At 44.2% G+C, this 24,600-nt stretch overlaps 1 protein-coding gene across 1 annotated transcript in view; it reads right to left on the minus strand.

Moving 5' to 3' along the window:
* Positions 1–24,600, minus strand: part of LOC311240746 (thyroid hormone receptor alpha) — a 149,368-nt gene that overhangs the window by 72,913 nt on the left and 51,855 nt on the right. Inside the window, exon 2 of the mRNA XM_084329320.1 lies at positions 7,700–7,942. Within this exon, the coding sequence (XP_084185446.1) occupies positions 7,700–7,755 (56 nt within the window). The 5' untranslated portion in view covers positions 7,756–7,942. The remainder of the gene's footprint in view (positions 1–7,699; positions 7,943–24,600) is intronic.

The following is a 24,600-nucleotide window of genomic DNA, read 5'->3' on the forward strand; positions in this document are numbered from 1 at the left end:
TACTCCTTATACTACATCATTATTGGTAAGCAACCTCCTTATACTACATCATTATTGGTAAGCAACCTCCTTATACTACATCATTATTGGTAAGCTGCCTCCTTATACTACATCATTATTGGTAAGCTGCCTCCTTATACTACATCATTATTGGTAAGCTGCCTCCTTATACTACATCATTATTGGTAAGCTGCCTCCTTATACTACATCATTATTGGTAAGCTGCCTCCTTATACTACATCATTATTGGTAAGCAACCTCCTTATACTACATCATTATTGGTAAGCTGCCTCCTTATACTACATCATTATTGGTAAGCAACCTCCTTATACTACATCATTATTGGTAAGCTGCCTCCTTATACTACATCATTATTGGTAAGCTGCCTCCTTATACTACATCATTATTGGTAAGCTACCCCCTGATACTACATCATTATTGGTAAGCAACCTCCTTATACTACATCATTATTGGTAAGCTGCCTCCTTATACTACATCATTATTGGTAAGCTACCTCCTGATACTACATCATTATTGGTAAGCTGCCTCCTTATACTACATCATTATTGGTAAGCAACCTCCTTATACTACATCATTATTGGTAAGCTGCCTCCTTATACTACATCATTATTGGTAAGCTGCCTCCTTATACTACATCATTATTGGTAAGCAACCTCCTTATACTACATCATTATTGGTAAGCTGCCTCCTTATACTACATCATTATTGGTAAGCAACCTCCTTATACTACATCATTATTGGTAAGCTGCCTCCTTATACTACATCATTATTGGTAAGCTGCCTCCTTATACTACATCATTATTGGTAAGCTACCTCCTGATACTACATCATTATTGGTAAGCAACCTCCTTATACTACATCATTATTGGTAAGCTGCCTCCTTATACTACATCATTATTGGTAAGCTACCTCCTGATACTACATCATTATTGGTAAGCTACCTCCTGATACTACATCATTATTGGTAAGCTACTGTACCTCCGTATACTACATCATTATTGGTAAGCAACCTCCGTATACTACATCATTATTGGAGTTCAATTTTGGAACATATGGAACCTGTTCTAGTGACTGGCTGGTCATTGAGGTCCCTCCAGTTTGCTCTGAACAGGGTGAATCTGCAATTCGCTATGACGCCCCTCTAGCTCATGGAATGAACTCCTTAAAACTTTTGCAGAGTTTAAAACCTTGATCTCTAACCATTGTCAATCAAGTTGTACATGTTTTAGTTGATTTGTTATCCTTTCCTTACTTTTTGTTATATGCTGTGTGAGCTTTATTTATGCTTCTTTCTGTAATGTGAACTCGACGTCACTGTAAATGAGGGAAACCTCAGTTGCCTTTTGAGTTTAAATAAAGGTTTGAAATTAAATGTGTCTGAGTCTACATGGTCCTCATTCAAAATTATTAAAAATCTTAGAGAAGAGAGGAGAGGAGAAGAGAGAAGAGGAGTGAAGGAGGAGAAGAGAGGAGAGAAGAAGATCGGAGAGAAGGAGAAGAGAGGAGAAGAGAGGAGAAGAGAGGATAGAAGAAGAGAGGAGATGGGGGGAGAGGAGAGAGAAGGAGAAGAGAGGAGAGAAGGAGAAGAGATGAGGAGGGGGAGAGAGGAGAGAAGAAGAAGAAGAGAGGAGAGGAGGAGGGGGCGAGAGGAGAGAGGGAGGGGGAGAAGAGAGGAAAGCTAGAACACATTATTTATACTATTTTCTGTTCCTGTTATTGTATAGTGCATTAAATAACTCCTTCAGGAGCAACAACATCAACAACAAACAAACAGAGAAGCAGCCAGTTGATTTATTATATATAATATCATATCACCAAGTAGACATATTGAAACTAAACATCCACGACAACGCAGGGCAGAATATGGGGGAACAAAAGACGGAGAAAACGCAATGCTTATGATTACACATACAGTATATATAAAACCACAAGACCCATGAGGACATGGACTCTATGACGAGGAGAATGTCTGGCCCGGTGTGTTGGGAGTTCTGTTGGAACCGAACGAAGGCGGTATTTCTAGTAAAGAACGGCCTTGAGGGTATCACTGCGTCCGCGCCGCCGCCTCCAAAGCTTCTGTCTGAAGAGCTCTGTTTGATGTCGTTATATTACACTAAGTACACTAAGAGATACACACAGAGTGACCGGGGGACAGCGGGGGGGGGGGGGGGGACATGAGGTTAACGAGCTCCCCGGGGCTCCCCTGGTGATCACCGTCACTAAGGAAGGAGAGGGAACAGACCACAGAAGGTATCGCTGTCCGTTGGTTTGGATTTTAAATTCGAAACTGTAAGCGTTTTTGTAGAAACAACAACAGCCCTGCTGACAGATGGTGATGTCTGTTCCGTCCAAACGTTCGTCCTCTATGAACCTCTCTAGTCCGTGAAAGCGGTCACGAATCTGGCTGGGACGCACGCACGCGCGTCATCGGCCCTGTCCGACAAATGGACGCTAATTAAAGTCCATTTGTTGAAGTCCAAGTCAGAATTTTGTCCAAGTCCAAGTCAAAATTGTATTAAAGTCATCTTTCATCTGTTATTATGTTACATCATAGATGGCACTCTGAGCGCAGTCGCATACAGCACTGGAGTTACCTTCAGCACTGACTGAGTCACTTTCACCACTGTCTGAGTCACTTTCAGCACTGTCTGAGTCACTTTCAGCACTGAAGGAGTCACTTTCAGCACTGTCTGAGTCACTTTCAGCACTGAAGGAGTCACTTTCAGCACTGAGTCACTTTCAGCACTGAAGGAGTCACTTTCAGCACTGTCTGAGTCACTTTCAGCACTGAAGGAGTCACTTTCAGCACTGTCTGAGTCACTTTCAGCACTGAGTCACTTTCAGCACTGTCTGAGTCACTTTCAGCACTGAGTCACTTTCAGCACTGGAGGAGTCACTTTCAGCACTGGAGGAGTCACTTTCAGCACTGAGTCACTTTCAGCACTGAGTCACTTTCAGCACTGTCTGAGTCACTTTCAGCACTGAAGGAGTCACTTTCAGCACTGAGTCACTTTCAGCACTGAAGGAGTCACTTTCAGCACTGTCTGAGTCACTTGACACTTTCAGCACTGAAGGAATCACTTTCAGCACTGACCCATTCGTAATGTTGTTTATTCAGGTCACAACACTCTCAGACTAGTCAATCTGACCGCAGGTAGCAATCTACCTGGCTGAACTGGCTGAACGACAAGCTAGCAGCCAGTTATCTATGAAAATAGGTCAAGGATTGGCTGGATTTGTTTACAGGCAGCCCCAGGGAAAAGGCTTATCAGGTTTGTTTACATGGTTACTTGACCTTTTCTCATTGGTTTAATGAAACTTAATATGATGTAAACATGACAAAATAAATATTCAATGTATGTAATGTGTGTGTGTGTGTGTGTGTGTGTGTGTGTGTGTGTTGTGTGTGTGTGTGTGTGTGTGTGTGTGTGTGTGTGTGTGTGTGTGTGTGTGTGTGTGTGTGTGTGTGTGTGTGTGTGTTGTGGGGATTCACACTGACTCAGGGATCACAGAGGCAGGGATTATGTTACATCATAGATGGCACTCTGAGCGCAGTCGCATACAGCACTGGAGTTACCTTCAGCACTGACTGAGTCACTTTCACCACTGTCTGAGTCACTTTCAGCACTGAAGGAGTCACTTTCAGCACTGAAGGTTTCAGCACTGAAGGAGTCACTTTCAGCACTGTCTGAGTCACTTTCAGCACTGAAGGAGTCACTTTCAGCACTGAATGAGTCACTTTCAGCACTGTCTGAGTCACTTTCAGCACTGAAGGAGTCACTTTCAGCACTGTCTGAGTCACTTTCAGCACTGAGTCACTTTCAGCACTGTCTGAGTCACTTTCAGCACTGAGTCACTTTCAGCACTGTCTGAGTCACTTTCAGCACTGAAGGAGTCACTTTCAGCACTGAGTCACTTTCAGCACTGAAGGAGTCACTTTCAGCACTGAGTCACTTTCAGCACTGAAGGAGTCACTTTCAGCACTGAGTCACTTTCAGCACTGGAGGAGTCACTTTCAGCACTGAGTCACTTTCAGCACTGAGTCACTTTCAGCACTGTCTGAGTCACTTTCAGCACTGAAGGAGTCACTTTCAGCACTGTCTGAGTCACTTTCAGCACTGAAGGAGTCACTTTCAGCACTGAGTCACTTTCAGCACTGACCCATTCGTAATGTTGTTTATTCAGGTCACAACACTCTCAGACTAGTCAATCTGACCGCAGGTAGCAATCTACCTGGCTGAACTGGCTGAACGACAAGCTAGCAGCCAGTTTTCTATAAAAATAGGTCAAGGATTGGCTGGATTCGTTTACAGGCAGCCCCAGGGAAAAGGCTTATCAGGTTTGTTTACATGGTTACTTGACCTTTTCTCATTGGTTTAATGAAACTTAATATGATGTAAACATGACAAAATAAATATTCAATGTATGTAATGTGTGTGTGTGTGTGTGTGTTTAGGTGTGTGTGTGTGTGTGTGTGTGTGTGTGTGTGTGTGTGTGTGTGTGTGTGTGTGTGTGTGTGTGTGTGTGTGTGTGTGTGTGTGTGTGTGTGTGTGTGTGTGTTGTTTGGGGGATTCACACTGACTCAGGGATCACAGAGGCAGGGATCAGGGCACGAGGCAGCGCTGCATGCTTGATATCACACACACACACACACACACACACACACACACACACACACACACACACACACACACACACACACACACACACACACACACACACACACACACACACACACACACACACACACACACACACACACACACACACACACACACACACACACACACACACACACACACACACACTCACTCACACAATAACAATCCCCTGTCGGCGTCACATTATTGACGTGTCCTGAACTGTCCTCTGCTCCCTGTGTCTCCATCTGCCCCCTGCACTCCTAATCCACCTCTCTCCTTTCTGATAATCCACACACACACACACACACACACACACACACACACACACACACACACACACACACACACACACACACACACACACACACACACACACACACACACACACACACAGTACAGTACAAACATAATGGATGTGCTCTTACAGAGAGATACATACAGTACCACACACATACACGTCGGCACATAGACTTACAGACCTACCTACAATCACAGAGTATAAGAAGTGACCAGGCATTAAAACACTGAAATGCAACAAACACACAACACATGCACACACAACACATGCACACACACACGCACGCACGCACGAAGATGATAGCACATCAAACTCTATTCCTTCATCAGCTGACTTAGTTGAAGATGATAGCACATCAAACTCTATTCCTTCATCAGCTGACTTAGTTGAAGATGATAGCACATCAAACTATAGTCCTTCATCAGCTGACTTAGTTGAAGATGATAGCACATCAAACTATAGTCCTTCATCAGCTGACTTAGTTGAAGATGATAGCACAACAAACTCTATTCCTTCATCAGCTGACTTAGTTGAAGATGATAGCACATCAAACTATAGTCCTTCATCAGCTGACTTAGTTGAAGATGATAGCACATCAAACTATAGTCCTTCATCAGCTGACTTAGTTGAAGATGATAGCACAACAAACTCTATTCCTTCATCAGCTGACTTAGTTGAAGATGATAGCACATCAAACTATAGTCCTTCATCAGCTGACTTAGTTGAAGATGATAGCACATCAAACTATAGTCCTTCATCAGCTGACTTAGTTGAAGATGATAGCACATCAAACTCTATTCCTTCATCAGCTAACTTAGTTGAAGATGATAGCACATCAAACTATAGTCCTTCATCAGCTGCCTTAGTTGAAGATGATAGCACATCAAACTATAGTCCTTCATCAGCTGACTTAGTTGAAGATGATAGCACATCAAACTCTATTCCTTCATCAGCTGACTTAGTTGAAGATGATAGCACATCAAACTCTATTCCTTCATCCAATCCAATCCAATCCAACTTTATTTATAAAGCGCTTTAACAGCCACAGGGGCACAAAGTGCTGTACAGAGGGAGCATATTAAAAACTATAAGCAGCACTAAAAATAGATAAAAAAAAACAAGAGTAGCAAAACAGAGAAGAAAAAAAATAGGTAAACATAGGCAGCAATACAAATTTAAATAGATCAGAGTACTTAAAAAAATATATATATATATATATTTAAAAGCAAAGGACACAGTAACAGAACGATAAAACAACAACACAGTAAGACAATAAGATCATAAAATCAACAAGCTACATGGTGTCGAAAGCCAGAGAGAAAAGGTGGGTCTTAAGGAGGCCTTTGAAACGGGGCAGTGATGAGGCCTGCCTAATCTGCAGTGGCAGCTCATTCCACATTTTGGGGGCGACAACGGAGAAAGCACGGTCCCCCCTGAGCTTACGCCTAGTTGTAGGCACTACTAGGACCAGCTGGTCAGCTGACCTGAGAGAGCGAGAAGGTGTATAGACCTGCAACAGCTCAGAGAGGTAGGGTGGGGCAAGGTCATGAAGAGCTTTAAAAGCAAATACAATTATTTTAAAATGAATCCTAAAGTGCACGGGGAGCCAGTGGAGTGAGGATAAAATCGGTGAGATCATCAGCTGACTTAGTTGAAGATGATAGCACATCAAACTCTATTCCTTCATCAGCTGACTTAGTTGAAGATGATAGCACATCAAACTATAGTCCTTCATCAGGAAGGTCTTCCTCAAGGTTCATTGGAGTTAAGTTAAGTTAAGGACACCGGGGTCTGGGCCTGCCTCCTGTACTGGAGTCGGTGGACGTTCTGGAGATTCCTAGCAGAGGCTTCTCTTCCAGCCGGTTCTCCCAGTACTGGACTGTAGGTCCAGTTTCCCCTGGTTCTAGGTGGCATTGAGCTCCAGTATCACACACACACCACCCTCACACCTCTCCATCTCCCTCCAACTCCGCTGGTCTTCTCGGCTCTTTTTTACATACTGGTAGGAGGTCTTTGGAGGTCCAACTGACTTGATTTATTATCCATCTAAGGCAGTGCTTCCCAATCCTCTCCTCGAAGCACCTCAGCCGGTCCATGTATTTGTTAAATTCCACCACCAGCACACCTGATTCAACTTAACAAGCTCTTTATTAGTTGAATCAGGTGTGCTGGTGGTGGAATTTAACAAATACATGGAATGGCTGGGGTGCCTCGAGGAGAGGTTTGGGAACCACTGATCTAAGGTATCTCTATCCATTCATCCATCCATCCCTTCATCCATCTACCTATGTATCTCTCATCCCTCCCTCTCCCCATCCATCCATTTATCCATCCCTATCTATCTAGGCCTCCTCTATCCTTCCTTCCATCCATCCTGCCTTGCTCCACCCTCTGTCCTCTTATCCATTCTTTCATCTCTGAATTCTGTCACTTCATCCCTTAATCCCTGCTACAGTTTCATCATTATATAATAAAATAGAAACACCCACACCCACACAAACAAACACACACACGCATGCACGCACACACACATAAACACATACCCACACACACACAAACAAACAAACACACACACTCACAAACACACACAAACGCACGCACACACACACACACGTAAACACACACACACACAAACATGCACGCACACACACACACGCGCACATACACACACACACACGCACACCCACACACACGCACGCACACCCGCACACACACACCACCGTCCCGTCCATCTCACCATTTCTCATCACCCTCTGATGAGTTGGTGTCCTGCTCGTTGGACATTGGCTCCATTCAGCCTCAGTCCCATCCAGTAGCCAATGACAGGACACACTGAGGCTCGCCGACCTCGCCAGCCGGCTCAGCATTCGCCAGGGGCCCCGTCAGACGACGGCCATGTTGGGGTCCGGGCGGCGAGGAGTGGCTGGGAGAAGCAGAGTGGGAGGGACATCAGCGGAGAGGGGGAGGAGGAATGAGAGACCTGGAGGACGGGAGAGAGAGAGATAGAGAGAGAGAGAGAGAGAGAGAGAGAGAGAGAAACAGGAGGGGGAGAAGGGGTGAGATAATGTTTATTACATTGTATAATAATATAATAGTGCGTTACATTACATTATATATCATATCACATGTTATATTACATTATATGATATTATATTATATTGGGGTGGGGGTCAACATGGAGGATAGAGGCTAAAACACATGAGAGATGTTGGCGGTGAAACAAATTAGGCCTACATATGGTTATTAGATTACTTTAGATTAGATTAGATTAAAATGTATTGTCATCATACAGCACAAGTACAGTACAAATAAAATAAGTTTGGCATCCAACCAGAGTGCAAATGTAACAGTAAAGTGCAATAGTAATATACAATGTATAATGTATAAATAATGGGTATAAAACTACTGTACATGCTATAATACAGAGCTATGGGATATATGCAGGTCTACAAGAAAGTATATAGAGAGGTTATATCCAGGTATTTTCAGACATTATGTATAATGCGGTAAATATAAAAATATAAATGTAAATATGCGGTATATACAGTACATGCTATCATACAGCTAAGGGGTTGTCAGCCCTCTGCTTCGCCGCACAGCGCCCCCTAGCTGTGATATAATAACCATATACCACAGCTCGTTGTGAGCTATTGCATAAGTCTACTTCTGTCGCTTGTTGTAGTCGTCACTGTTGTGCTATTAACTCATTCCCCGCCAAAGGACGAGTATACTCGTTATTGGCCGGCAATCGTGGGACGCCAACAATGAGTATACTCGTTATTTGATCGTTATTTCTTTTATTCGCTATTTCCAATTGTTATCCATCCAGGGAGACTGTGTAACCAGGGCCGCCTCAGGGGGTGTGCAAGCAGTGCGGTCGCACAGGGCCTCGCGGGAAGGGGGGTCTCGCAAAAAAAAAAAAAAAAAAAATTTATTTGTTTTTTTTTTTGTTTTTTTTTGTTTTTTTGCGAGGCCCCCCTTCCCGCGAGGCCCTTTTTCATCACAGACCTAAAATCTAGTTTTGCTTATATGCTTATATATTTCACATTAGACACGTTTGTAGAATGTGTCTGACTTCCTGGCTCTGCAGACTGCAGTTTTCCGGTTTCTGCGGATTTGCTGCTCTACAGATTTTAGGATAGTGTTTCCGGCCCGTCCGCCGACCGCCGTAATACCAAATAGAAGAAGAAGACACACGAGGTAGATAATTCAGCGCTATTCAGAGGAGCGAGGCGAGTGGATGTCTTTTCAAAAGAAGGAGAAGAGAACTTGTGAGCAGATAAATCTGTTAGGCAGCAATATGCCGAAAGGTGTCCAGTCTGCCGGAAAGTACTCGAAGAAGAAGAAGAAGAAGAATTACACCGTGGGCCAAGTCTCCTTCCAACTTTACCATTGGCGCCGGCCAATGGTATCATTCATTGATACTGCGTTATGTGAGTCAACCTATGATTATATACCCGCCGTGGACCTGTCCTGACCTATCTATCTTTCTCTCTCTCTGGAGCCAAACTGGTCGACTAGCTAATATATAGTACTACTAGTAGCTAACTGTGTGTGCCTGGTGAGAGCACCTGGCTGTATGTAGACAGTAGCCGCATAGCTTGTTAGCTGTTAGCTAACGCAGAAGCAAGCTATGCGGCTACTACATGCAGCCAAGTGCCTGATTGAGCTAACTGTTAGCCAGTTAGCTGTTTAGCATCAGCTGGGAACGTTCGTTTGATGCTATCAGTTAGCCTTGAGAATAGCAGGCCCTGGCACTCTGACTACGACATCATCTTTGACAGAAGATGTAGTCGGGCCTGCACCATGACAAGGCTCTGGCCATAGCTTTGTCCCGACAGCGAGAGGCCTTTCGTCAACGTGGAGACCTGTGTTGCAGGCCTTTCGCCCTGCGTTCCTCGTGCAGGTAAAATGTCATGACATTACCCCACTCTTCCTTCCTTCCCCTCCCGAATGTTTTGTTAATAACGATGTTTTTTTCCAGGCAAAACATATGCTACTTCACAACATTTGGAGATACGACATGTGCTGTGTGTGAATGGTCGTTTGTGTAGCTTGGGTAGCGTTGGGCCGTTGGCCAAAGCTGTGTGTCACGTGGCCTGGTGTCACAGTACCTGGCTAGCCTATTTAGCTGATGTCGGCCATTGGCTCCTTGCTGCTTTGGTTTCTCTGGTATAGACGCTCTTCTTGTTGGATTTAAGTGTTGATCTTTGTCCTTTTGAATCTCTCATACATGCTATAGTCTCTCTCTAACACACACACACATGACAAACACACATGTTCTCTCTCTCTCTCTCTCTTTCTAACACACACAGTCTGCCTATGGCGGCCTTTCTCGATGGCTAGGCTGTGCTCAAGGATCTTCAGTCACAGTGCTCAGGTATTCTGCCACTGTGTACTCTCTGTTTAGGGCCAAATAGCATTTCAATTTCTTTCCAATGTGTCTCTCTCTCTCTCTCTCTCTCTCTGTACACTGTATATTGACTGTAGAACGGGAGCTCTCTCTCGCTCTCTATTTTGCTATATGTTGACTGTATCATGCCCCGCCTCGGGCAGCGCTATTATTTAAGAATATGTTGACTGTATAAAAAAAATAAAAATAAAAAATATATATATATATATAATTTTTTTTTTTTTTTACCTTTGGGGGGGGGGGGGGGGGGGGGGGGGGGCTCGCGTTAAATCTCGCACAGGGCCTCGCATTTCTCCCAGGCGGCCCTGTGTGTAACCATAGGGAATTAGTCTGAGATCGCAACGGTCCGATACCGCCGCCTGGTGGTATGCGATGTCGCACTTCCTTTCTGACTCTGTGTATGTGGCTGTGCGTCATTGAAAGCCATCCGGGCGGAATTTTCTTGTAACATGGATCAAGATATTCACCCGATCGCATTGAATCGCTTTCGGGACGCAAGATTCATTATGCTGTTGGGGGTTATGGCGTGGGCCAAATGGACATACGATCTAGCAGATGGCAATCACATAATTGGAATATTCTTTTTGGAGTCTCATCGGCCACAGGTAAGAGCACTTTAATGTCAATTTCAGCTTGGTTGTCCATTGTTTCGCCCTGATCAGCGTATGCTGTTGTACTAACGAATGCCGTTATTGAAAATCAATAAATCAGAAACGACCCCCCCCCCCTTTCATGCATTCATGATGGAACATAATATACAGATCATATGCATTTAAATGTTTTATTGTAGCGTGTATAGGGACGAAATGCCAATGGATTAAGTATAATATGCGTCGCGGCCTATTACTAGCCTCCCAGGAATTACCCTAAACCGCTCTAAAACCATACTTATATTCACCACGGTATAAAACGGGAATGTATGGATGGAAAAATTATTCCTTTTTCACATCTTGAACGATAGATACTCGCTGTCAAATGGGCCATAGTATTGCATCCATAGCTATAATATATATAGTTATAGCCCTGCAAACAAGGTGAGCGACTCCATTGGTTTAATGCGTGGCAGCACATAGTCATATCCCGTTCCCAGCGTGGCAGTCAATGAGTTAAGTGTGCCTGTGTTTTAAATGTCTACTCCATTGCATGGCTACAGATGAAAAATGCTATAGAAAGAAATACATTTAATGAATTACATTAGATATATATATATATAGTTTTTATTTTTCTTAAATTTGCTTGTGAATTAAAGAGAAACGTGTCTATATAACAATGTATGTATCTTTATTCCGTATCGTTGCTATGGTGACCCATCATCACTACTGAGTGCGCCAGAGGAGGGCGCCAGACTCACTACAACGGCTCTGCCGTGGAAGCCAGAGGATTCATGATGACCTGAGCTGACCTCACTGTTCCTGGTCAACTGTATACTGTAGCTGTGAGCTGCTTGTCCTCACAGCATGTCGCCTTGCAAACTGACATGACAAGAGGACACTTGAACAGAGGGACACGTAGTGGCCATTATAAAAATCATTTCAGGGTGAAATCATAGCAGTAGCCAAATCGGAAGCGAATAGTGAATGCAAAGAATAGTGTATACAGTAGTAAAAAAAAAAAAAAAAAAGTATTGAAGTATTTTTTTGACTACAACTCATGCTTTTTGTACATCACAACTAGACACTCACACCTGCTGCCCAGTACAGCCACTCTTTCACTACTGACTACTGAACAGCTCCACTGAGTTGGGATTAAGTGCCTTGCTTTTAGATTCGATTAGATTAAACTGTATTGTCATTATGCCAGTTAGGGTACCTTATGTATAATACTACACCTGTGTACACTGTATATTTGACTTACTCATAGTATATATTCAGAAGTGTTATTGACCATATGTATTGTAATACAGACCCTCATCTACACTGCTTACTTGCTCATATTCCTATATTCAGTGCTTAATTGTATTGCCTATATTTATGTCTTCTACTGTACCATGCCCAAATTGCCCATACAGTACCTGTACCTCCCCTCCCCACTCTCCCATGCTGCTATGACACCTGCATTTCCCCAAGGGGATCAATAAAGGAATATCTCATCTTATCTTATTAGTGCGTCTGCTTAATGTAAACAGTAAAGTGCAACAGCAATATCCAATGTACAGGTGATAACATATACAAATTAGTACTACTGAGTAATAGTGCTAATCAGATGTATGTACAGAGTTGTAGTATTAATATGTACAGTGATACAGGTATAAAGACACTATGGTAGTAAGACATACTGGCCAGCAGCGTAACTAGTAAGGATTACTCAGAGAGGGCCCCACCATGCAGCCTCCCTGTCCCTCAGAGAGGGCCCCACCATGCAGCCTCCCTGTCCCTCAGAGAGGGCCCCACCATGGAGCCTCCCTGTCCCTCAGAGAGGGCCCCACCATGGAGCCTCCCTGTCCCTCAGAGAGGGCCCCACCATGCAGCCTCCCTGTCCCTCAGAGAGGGCCCCACCATGGAGCCTCCCTGTCCCTCAGAGAGGGCCCCACCATGCAGCCTCCCTGTCCCTCAGAGAGGGCCCCACCATGCAGCCTCCCTGTCCTTCAGAGAGGGCCCCACCATGCAGCCTCCCTGTCCCTCAGAGAGGGCCCCACCATGGAGCCTCCCTGTCCCTCAGAGAGGGCCCCACAGTGCAGCCTCCCTGTCCCTCAGAGGGGGCCCCACCATGCAGCCTCCCTGTCCCTCAGAGGGGGCCCCACCATGCAGCCTCCCTGTCCCTCAGAGAGGGCCCCACCATGCAGCCTCCCTGTCCCTCAGAGGGGGGGCCCACCAATATTATTACATTGGCCTGTGAGCATTCAGAATTGACATGTATCTATTTGGGTGTATTATGCGGAGGTCCTTCTAGACACTACACCCTATTTGTATTTATTTATTACTCAAATATATTTATATTTATATATATAATTTTTCCTTAAAAAAAGCTGCATTCTGTACTTTATTGTTTGCATTTTGTACTTCATTTTGTACTTTAGGTTGTACTTTAGTTTGTATATTGTATATTTTGTATTTTGTGTATTTTGTGTTTGGCCTTTATTCTTTATTCTTTTAACGTTTTACTGTATGAAGCACAGTCTCAGGAGGCTCACACAGAACCAAGCACTTCACTGTAATGTTTATTTATTTATTTTACCTTTATTTAGCCAGATAAAACATTAAGAACAGGTAATGTACATGTACTTTACGTGTGACAAATAAAACAAAACGTGAAACTCGAACTAGAACGTGTAGTCCACTGCAGGGCCGACGTTTTTAAAATGATCTCACCCATTCAGGGTTTTCTCAAAATTCCATCTTAGAATCCCAGAGCTCTCTATAGCGTTCGACAGCAAGCTGGCTCTGTGAGATCGTAACGCTTGATAGCGATGAACATTGCACTGGAGGAAGGATGTCGTTGGCGAGCGGGAATCACCTGCATAATAGTGATGAGGAGGTTCATCGTGTCTCCCGTTCTTAAATGGAGCGATCACAGATTAGTCTGCTAATAATGGCATCGTTTGTGTCATTTCAAGAGTGACGAGCTTACACACACCATCTGTCGCCGAATACATTCAAATCATTTCCCCGCCAATTAGTACGGCTTGGAGCAGAAAATCTATGAGCAAAATCATAGATCAAATCACTCAATTTACCATCAGGCAGAGCGGTTCCCCAAAGTGGGGTCCTTGACCGGGCTCTCCAGGGGGTCCCGAGCAGAATAAGGGAACAGTTTAATTTCACTAGATACTTTCATTCAGCAGACGCAGTAAACACAATGCAGTCATGTGTAGACATGACACAATCAAAGGCGTCACTTTTAGCACACAACGTACGCTATAGAAAACAACGCAATACTGTACTACTCATATCTAATAATAATAATAATTTCTTCAATTTATATAGCACCTTTCAAGGAACCCAAGGGACTTAACAGAGGATGGGGACAAACTAAGGGGAAGGAAATCAGAGGGACATTATACCTCTATCATGTAAAGAGGGAGACAAACTAAGGGGAAGGAGATCAGAGGGACATTATACCTCTATCATGTAAAGAGGGAGACAAACTAAGGGGAAGGAGATCAGAGGGACATTATACCTCTATCATGTAAAGAGGGAGACAAACTAAGGGGAAGGAGATCAGAGGGACATTATACCTCTATCATGTAAAGAGGGAGACAAACTAAGGGGAAGGAAATCAGAGGGACATTATACCTCTATCATGTAAAGAGGGAGACAAACTAAGGGGAAGGAAATCAGAGGGACATTATACCTCTATCATGTAAAGAGGGAGATGAACTAAGGGGAAGGAAATCAGAGGGACATTATACCTCTATCATGTAAAGAGGGAGATGAACTAAGGGGAAGGAAATCAGAGGGACATTATACCTCTATCATGTAAAGAGGGAGACAAACTAAGGGGAAGGAAATCAGAGGGACATTATACCTCTATCATGTAAAGAGGGAGACGAACTAAGGGGAAGGAAATCAGAGGGACATTATACCTCTATCATGTAAAGAGGGAGACGAACTAAGGGGCCGGAAAGCAGAGGGACAGTTGGGTAAAGGAGGGATTGGCATTTGGTGAAGAGGTGAGATTTGAGTAGTGATTTGAAGGAGTCCTGGGATGTAGCGTTGCGGACGTCTGGAGGGTGGGAGGGAGTTCCAGAGGGTGGGCGCGGCAACACAGAAGGCTCCGGGACCAACAGGGCGACAGTTATTCTCTAATAACTAGTAAGATCTTCTGGGACAAAATACTCTTTTCATTTGAAAGGGCTGTGGCCTAAAGCACAATAGAGCTGCTGGACGTGAACTCATCGCTCACTACACTTCCCCGGCTGTGGCAGTAGATGGCATGAGAGTGTGAGCGATTCCAGAACAGACCTCAAACTGTCAAATACTGCAAAGAGGGCTCATCATGCATAATCTATGAACAGTTGAACACACACACACACACACACACACACACACACACACACACACACACACACACACACACACACACGCAGGCACACAAGCATGCATGTCCATTCGCATTTGAGCGCACACAAACACAACTAGTGATCTCAGCGCTCTTGCACCCACTGCGATAACATCTCTCATAACACAAGTTACAACACACACACACACACACACACACACACACACACACACACACACACATGCGCTTGTATCAGGGTGGCGGGAGGAATAGTCTAGCGGTGAGAGCACTCACGACAATCACACAATCATCGTTGGTTCGACTCCCGGTCATGGTGTCTGCTGATGCAAAAAGTAAACATATTACTAGTGGCTATAACATAACGTACATTATGTACCTTTTTTCCTGTGGTTGATTAGTATTTTATTTATGTTTTCTGGTGAGACCATGTTGATATTAGTTATGTGTGATGCTGAAATCCTAGTTACACAGTGGTTCCCAACTTTTTTTGTCCAAGACACCCCGCAAATATGTTTTCCCCCCTTGGCACCAAAACAAAATAAAATAATGAATATAATGAAAATAATGAATACAGTAGATTAAATATTAAGAATATTCCAAATTTCAAATGAATAATTGAACATAGTTAAAAACACACAGGCAGAGGCTATGATGATATTTACAGATGATGAAGCGCCTGCTACTGAGGAAGAGAGCTACTGTAGATATATTGTGAAACCAGACTTTCTTGCACTTTCCATACCCCCCCCCTCTCTCTCTCTCTCTCTCCCTCTCCCCCCCCCCCCCCCCCCCCCACTCTCTCTCTCCCTAAGCACGTTGACAGTGCTCTCTGAGGAGGAGGAACATTGCCTCTGCAGCAGAATTTACAGTACCTGAAATTCCGGGGGCTGGTCTCAGTGGATGCATTTAAAGTCATTCTTAATTCTTAATGAATATCTGGCTGCAGATGTTTTGAATGATTTATATTGTAATGATTTTTTGACGATTATGTAAATTATTGAATTGTAAAATGTGTTTATGTCTGCAACCTTGTTAACTGTGCTGCTGCCCGACTTCCACACACCTCTTGTAAAAATCTGATTTATTTATTTATTTATTTAATACAAATAAATAAAAATGTAAAATGTGTCTCCAGAAACGATCCAAGCTCAGTCCATAGTGGGTGCGCTGGCCTGGTACAGCACTGAAACACAGGGATGCTGTAGGTCTCTGACACAGCACTGAAACACAGGGATGCTGTAGGTCTGACACAGCACTGAAACACAGTGATGCTGTAGGTCTGACACAGCACTGAAACACAGGGATGCTGTAGGTCTGACACAGCACTGAAACACAGGGATGCTGTAGGTCTGACACAGCACTGAAACACAGGGATGCTGTAGGTCTGACACAGCACTGAAACACAGTGATGCTGTAGGTCTGACACAGCACTGAAACACAGGGATGCTGCAGGGCTGGCACAGCACTGAAACACAGTGATGCTGTAGGTCTGACACAGCACTGAAACACAGGGATGCTGTAGGGCTGACACAGCACTGAAACACAGGGATGCTGCAGGTCTGACACAGCACTGAAACACAGGGATGCTGTAGGTCTGTCACAGCACTGAAACACAGGGATGCTGTAGGTCTGACACAGCACTGAAACACAGTGATGCTGTGGGTCTGACACAGCACTGAAACACAGGGATGCTGTAGGTCTGACACAGCACTGAAACACAGGGATGCTGTAGGTCTGACACAGCACTGAAACACAGTGATGCTGTAGGTCTGACACAGCACTGAAACACAGGGATGCTGTAGGTCTGACACAGCACTGAAACACAGGGATGCTGTAGGTCTGACACAGCACTGAAACACAGGGATGCTGTAGGTCTGACACAGCACTGAAACACAGGGATGCTGTAGGTCTGACACAGCACTGAAACACAGTGATGCTGTAGGTCTGACACAGCACTGAAACACAGTGATGCTGTGGGTCTGGCACAGGGGGACCAGTGTGCGTTGTCTGGTCCATTTGTAGGTCATTCTTTGGTGGCCAAACTAGCAGTTGATGCTGTGGAGAGAGAGAGCTGAATGGAACCCGGAGCTAGTCAGATTCAGATTCAGATTCAGATCAGATGGTTTTATTTACCTTATCAACAAGTAGTACTGTGGAATTCTTAATCAAACGTAGTCGTAGTCTTTAATATGGGGGAATGAATTATTATTATGTAAATACGCATTCAGTACAGAGTATAGCCTATTTAAATGTATATCCCATTTTAAAATATGAACAGTATAGTTTAATAGTTTAGTTTAATAGTTTAATTAGCTTACAAACAACATCTTTACATGTAAGCTGTGTGGTACAATTGATTATGTAGTGTACTATGAGTGTACTCAGCCACTGAGTAAGGGCTTAGATATTTGTCACGCTGGCCGACAGAGAGACCGGATCCCAGCAAATTCGTTACATGAAGTAGGAGCAGAACGCTGTCTCCGGAGGATCCAAACCGGGAGATTTCTTCTTCTTTTTTGTACAAATACTGATTTAAGAGACCCTTCGCGGCTGTAGGAGTAGAATCGCATGTGGTGCAGCGTCAAGAGCACCGTTGTGGTTCACAAACAGAGACGTTCCAGCAGACAGACAGACACACACACACACACACACACACACACACGAGCGCGCGCGCCTCCTCAGGGCTGTACAGTGCGACGAGGTTATCGCAAATCGTGCGAGTGGAAAATAATATCTCCCCTTCTCGCTCTCTCACTCTCTCCTCTCTCTCTCCCTCCATCCCCCTTGTTTTCTCTCTATCCCCTTCGATCTTTCTCTCTCTCTATATCCCCTCATCTTCGCTCTCTCTCTCTCCCCTCCACTTCTCTCTCTCTCTCTACCTTTCTATGTCTCTCTCTATCTCCCCTCCCCTTCACTCTGTCTCTCTCCACTCTCTCTCTACCTCACTCTCTCTCTTTATCCCTACCCCTCTCTATCTATTGCTGTGGCCCCCAAGAGCTCTGGTAATTTTTTTTTTTTTTTTTTTAACATTAATCTTGGGTTAAAAAATAGCGGCGTTAAAAGAATTGTGGGTTAATGCGTTAATAAAGCTTTAACTTTGACAGCCTTAGTTATTACACATTCTTACACATACATGTATGTTGAACATCTGAGGTATTGATGAAGTAACAAAGGAAAAAGCCAAAATCACCTACTCCTCAGACATTCTTTGACAATTTTACCGCCCAAAATACAAAAAAGATCCAGGCGGAATAGGTGACAAAGGGTTGAAGAAATATTGTCTGAACTGTCAGATGCAAACTGGCTGTATGACATAACCGAGCATCTCGCTCAATTGAATAAGAAGCTGTAGGGACGCAAACAAGTCCCACCCAAAACTTGACCAATATAGTTGTGAACTGAGACAACCCTTATTTTGTTATTTTTGAGTTACAGTTGTGTGTTTATGCAGACACATAATAGCAATTTCATTACGAATTGAAAATGGGGGACCCTGATGTAAACAAGTCGAAAGTCTTTCTCTGGTCTGCATCCCCTTAACAATTGTGTGTATTTAGCTGTACTGTACTGTACCCATTCTGCAATCTGTTAATTAAAGTTAATTAAACTAATAAATAAAATTAATAAAATTAATCTTCCATTAGTTGGATGTATGGCCTCTGCAAGGTTGTGTGCAGCCATTTGTTTTTGTAACATCTGCTACATCTGTCCCACGTGTTCTTTGCAGCTCACAGTTGTTAGTTCTGCCCCCTTGACTGTGACAAAAAGGTTTTGAACAAACTTAATGTCATAGCTTGTATTTGATGATATTCTTCTTTGTTATTTACTTGAATGGTTTGATCATTGATTGATTGAGTAATATGGGGTTCTGATAAACTAAAATTATTTGTTAAAATAACATAAGCTAACATATATTTTTACATCTATGCAAATGCATATGCAATATGTATAACTTGAATAAGTAATAAATACAGAAACAATATGTTTAACAATATGTAAATGAGTAGCTACATTTATTTTACATCACATTAACATTTATACGGTCTTTGGCCCTTTGAGGGCAACCATAATGCTCATGTGGCCCTCTGTGAAAATGAGTTTGACACCCCTGCTTTAGACGATAAACACATACACACACCAACGTATATTTTGTATACCACATTTCACCAAAACGTGAGAGAGAGACTTGTTTGACCAACGTCTTTGGGCTTTGACCTTTGACCTCTCCAGTGGGGCAGATCAGGCTAGCACCCCCCCCCCAGACCCTCAGGCCACGCCGGGGCACAACAACAAACACCGGAACCGCCCGGCGTGCTCGACTCAGACGTCTCCAGAGCGTAATGGGCGCCGACCCAAAAACCACAAGAACAGCCAGCGAAGAAGTCGTCAGCGACTCACGGATAAAGCCGGTGGTGCTTTTAATGTGACGTGCGGCAGCAGGAGGAGCAGATGCGCTTCAGCCCTGCGGCTTTTCCTCAGCCGCTCGGAGACGCGGCCGTGACCTCTATTAGCCAGGAACCTGCCGCTGAGAAACACACCGCTCGTTCACATCATCCACACACATCATCCACACAGATCATCCACACAGATCATCCACACACATCATCCACACACATCATCCACACACATCATCCACACAGATCATCCACACAGATCATCCACACACACATCATCCATACAGATCATCCACACACACATCATCCACACACATCATCCACACAGATCATCCACACACACATCATCCATACAGATCATCCACACACATCATCCACACAGATCATCCACACAGATCATCCACATAGATCATCCACACAGATCATCCACACACATCATCCACACACATCATCCATACAGATCATCCACACACATCATACACACAGATCATCCACACAGATCATCCACACAGATCATCCACACACATCATCCACACACATCATCCACACATATCATCCACACACATCATCCACACACATCATCCACACACATCATCCACACAGATCATCCACACACATCATCCACACACACATCATCCACACACATCATCCACACACGTCATCCAAACACATCATCCACACACATCATCCACACACATCATCCACACACACATCATCCACACACATCATCCACACACATCATCCACACAGATCATCCACACACATCATCCACACACATCATCCACACACACATCATCCACACACATCATCCACACACATCATCCACACACATCATCCACACACACATCATCCACACACATCATCCACACACACATCATCCACACACATCATCCACACACATCATCCACACGCATCATCCACACACACATCATCCACACACATCATCCACACACACGTCATCCACACACACGTCATCCACACACATCATCCACACAGATCATCCACACACACGTCATCCACACACATCATCCACACACGTCATCCACACACACGTCATCCACACACATCATCCACACACACATCATCCACACACATCATCCACACACATCATCCACCACACATCATCCACACACATCATCCACACACACATCATCCACACACATCATCCACACACATCATCCACACAGATCATCCACACACACATCATCCACACGCATCATCCACACACATCATCCACACACACGTCATCCACACACACGTCATCCACACACATCATCCACACACACATCATCCACACACATCATCCACACACATCATCCACACACATCATCCACACACATCATCCACACACATCATTAGGGATGGGTACCGTTCACATTTTAACTGACACTGTGAATCGATACCGGTACCCAACGGTACCTTTTTTTCGGTACTTTAGTCTCAAACTTCAACACTTTCGACTGTTTTCGGCTTGCCATTGCCCCGACTGCTTTGTTGTTGAATCAAGTCAAATCATAGGTAAGCGTATATTGTGCGTGTGAACGTTGACATGAGAAAAAAAAAAGTTTAAAAGAAAAATAAATAAAGTAAAAGAAATATATATATATATATTTTTACAGTACCGAAATCTGGCACCGACGGATCTCACGTGAATCGGTAGTCGGTAGTACCGACGTGATTCGGTAGGTACCTTTAAAAGTACATAATTCGGTACCCATCCCTACAGATCATCCACACAGACATGATCAAAAACACAACACTAAAATAGTAGTGAGGAAATGTCAGTAAGGGGGTGGCATTCCCGTGGCCGTACATGACGGTGTGAGTGGGCGCGCAGGCTGTTTGTGTTTTCCTTCGGTGTGAGGTGTTTGGGGGATTGGCTGTTCCGGAGGGGGGTTCACACGCCTTCGAGCAACATTGTACTTATTTTACGCCTATTCTTATGTCTGCACGTTTACGTTGCACTACTTTTATTGTCTTTTATACCTATTCTTATGTCTGCAATTTATGCATTGTTTTGATTCTGTCAACTATATGCAGATTTTATGCCTATGTTCATTTTATGCTATTTGCTGTGGGACACTCTGGGCTGCGGCCCATGTGTGAAAGGTGCTATATAGATAGTTATTCATATTTATTATTATTATTATATTGTAAAACATTTATGCATTGAAATGTCTGTAAGTCTCGACGGCCTTGAAAATGAGGGTGACCTCAATTGTCCTTTTCGACAATCTGTTATTGCAACAACAGTATAAGCGACCGGTTTGCACACTAACAATAAAACGTGCATGTGTAACAAATACATATACATCAAAACAATGTCACCAAAAGATAAATATCCTTCCATAGAAATATGAAACCTTTGCACCTGTATGGGTGTATTACTGTCTCCCAGTATGTAGCGTCTTCAGCAGAAGGGGAAATCAACCGCAGTCAGGTCTAGGATATACGGTCTGGTTCTAAAAGCATATTGCAGGGAGTGCCTTCCCTCTGAAGCTCCTGACACCCCCAGCACCCAGCTGTCTCCTCACGGCCTGTGCAGCCTTCATGGTGTTCAATAGAGACGGTTAAGGATTTATAATTGGATCAGTCATTTTCACAGTTCTGGCGGATTTAATCCCTGAACTCTTTTAACTTCTCTCCTCTCATCTCTCCCCCTGCCTCTATTCTCATCTCATCTCTCTCTCCTCCTGTCTCTATTCTCCTCTCCTCTGCTCTCTCTCCTCCTGTCTCTATTCTCCTCTGCTCTCGCTCTCATCCTGTCTCTATTCTCCTCTGCTCTCTCATCATGTCTCTATTCTCCTCTGCTCTCTCCTCCTGTCTCTATTCTCCTCTGCTCTCTCCTCCTGTCTCTATTCTCCTCTGCTCTCTCCTCCTGTCTCTATTCTCATCTGCTCTCTCTGCTCCTGTCTCTATTCTCCTCTGCTCTCTCCTCCTGTCTCTATTCTCCTCTGCTCTCTCCTCCTGTCTCTATTCTCCTCTGCTCTCTCTCCTCCTGTCTCTATTCTCATCTGCTCTCTCTCCTCCTGTCTCTATTCTCATCTGCTCTCTCTCCTCCTGTCTCTATTCTCCTCTGCTCTCTCTCATCCTGTCTCTTTTCTCCTCTGCTCTCTCTCCTCCTCTCTCTATTCTCCTCCTGTCTCTATTCTCCTCTGCTCTCTCTCCTCCTCTCTCTATTCTCCTCCTGTCTCTATTCTCCTCTGCTCTCTCTCTCCTCCTGCCTCTCTTCTCTTTTCTTCCTGTCTCTCTTCTCCTCTCCATCTTGCTGGGTGCAGACAGTATAATCGGTTCCTCTTCTACCTGCTCCTCCCTCCTTTCTGATTCCTTCACTTACAGCAATCTTCTTCAAGTTTCAAGTTTGCTTTCATTTGTCACGTATAAAGTATGTGTACATTACAGTGAAATGCGTGGTTCTGTATGAGCCCCTGAGAATGTGCTAAAAGAGGAATAAGTCCCAACACTATACAATATACAAACTAAAGTACAACTTAAGTACAACCCCTTCTTCTTCTTCTGCTTCTTCTTCTCATCTGCTCTTCTCATGTTTCTGTCAGCTCATTATTTCACTGGCCTCATTGACTATGTATGGCTGTCATTTCTCTGCCAGCTAACATAATTACCAAGCTATGGGCGCGTTCGCGTGTGAGTTTATTGCTTGTGTTTATGCATTTGTGAGTACATCTGTGTGGCTGAGCACATGTTGCATGGATGTGTGTGTTTGTGTGTGTTCATGTGTGTGTGTGTGTGTGTGTGTGTGTGTGTGTGTGTGTGTGTGTGTGTGTCATGTATTTGTGAGTACATTTGTGAGGCTGAGTGCATGTTGCATGCATTTGTGTGTGTGTGTGTGTGTGTGTGTGTGTGTGTGTGTGTGTGTGTGTGTGTGTGTGTGTGTGTGTGTGTATGTGTGTGTGTGTGTGTGTGTGTGTGTGTGTGATGGGGGAGGATATACTGTATGTGTGTGTTCATGTGTACATTTGTGAGTATGCATGCATGAGAGTGTGTCTGCGTGTGTGCATGTGGTATGAGTTGTGTCCGTGCGAGCACACGTTTGTTTGTGTGTTTGTGCATTCAATCTTTATTTAATCTTGAATGATCAGTGAGAGCAAGCTCCGATTTACAATGATGTTGAGAGTTCTTACCGGCATAATAAAATGGTAACAACACAAAAGAAAGATAAGGAGAAGAAAATCAGCTTAGATAAAGCAGACAATGAATAAATAGGACAATAACACAAGATGCAAAAAAGAAAAAAAAGAAAAGAACAATTTCAATTTCAAAATCAAAAACGGTCACAGACAGAAATAGGGAGATTTGTAAACATGGTTTTAAACTGTCCATACTGTGGGTTCGTGTGGTATTGCTTTTTAGAAAGAGCTAGGACTCGGGGCGGTTAGGTGGCCGAGCGGAGATTGCGTTCGTCACCAACCCCGGAGCTGTGAGCTGGATTCGCCTGTTCGAATCCAGCTCACAGCTCCGGGGTTGTCACCAGCTTGGCTGGCCGTCCACACTAATACAATTGGCTGTATTAGAGGGTGGGAGAAGCTGGCGGGGTGGGTCCGGGTTGTTGTAAAAAACAGCGACTCCTACAGTTCGGTCGGGGCGCCTGCTAAGCGTGGATAGGACTTGAGGGGGATAGTGTGATCCTCCCACACGCTACGCCCTCTCAATGAGAATCCGCGCTGCCAGGTGAAAAGAAGCGGTGATTGGCTGGACGTGTGTCGGAGGAAGCACGTGGTAGCCTCCACTCTCCCAGATGATCTGACTGTGGGGGGTAAGTGCGCAGCGACCAGGAAGGGACTGGGAATTGGCATACGACTAACATTGGGATGGGAGAAAATCGGAGGAAAATGGAGGGGGAAAAAGATCAAT

Source organism: Notolepis coatsorum (genome assembly GCF_963971535.1).
Source record: "Notolepis coatsorum genome assembly, chromosome: 14".
NCBI lineage: Eukaryota > Metazoa > Chordata > Actinopteri > Aulopiformes > Paralepididae > Notolepis > Notolepis coatsorum.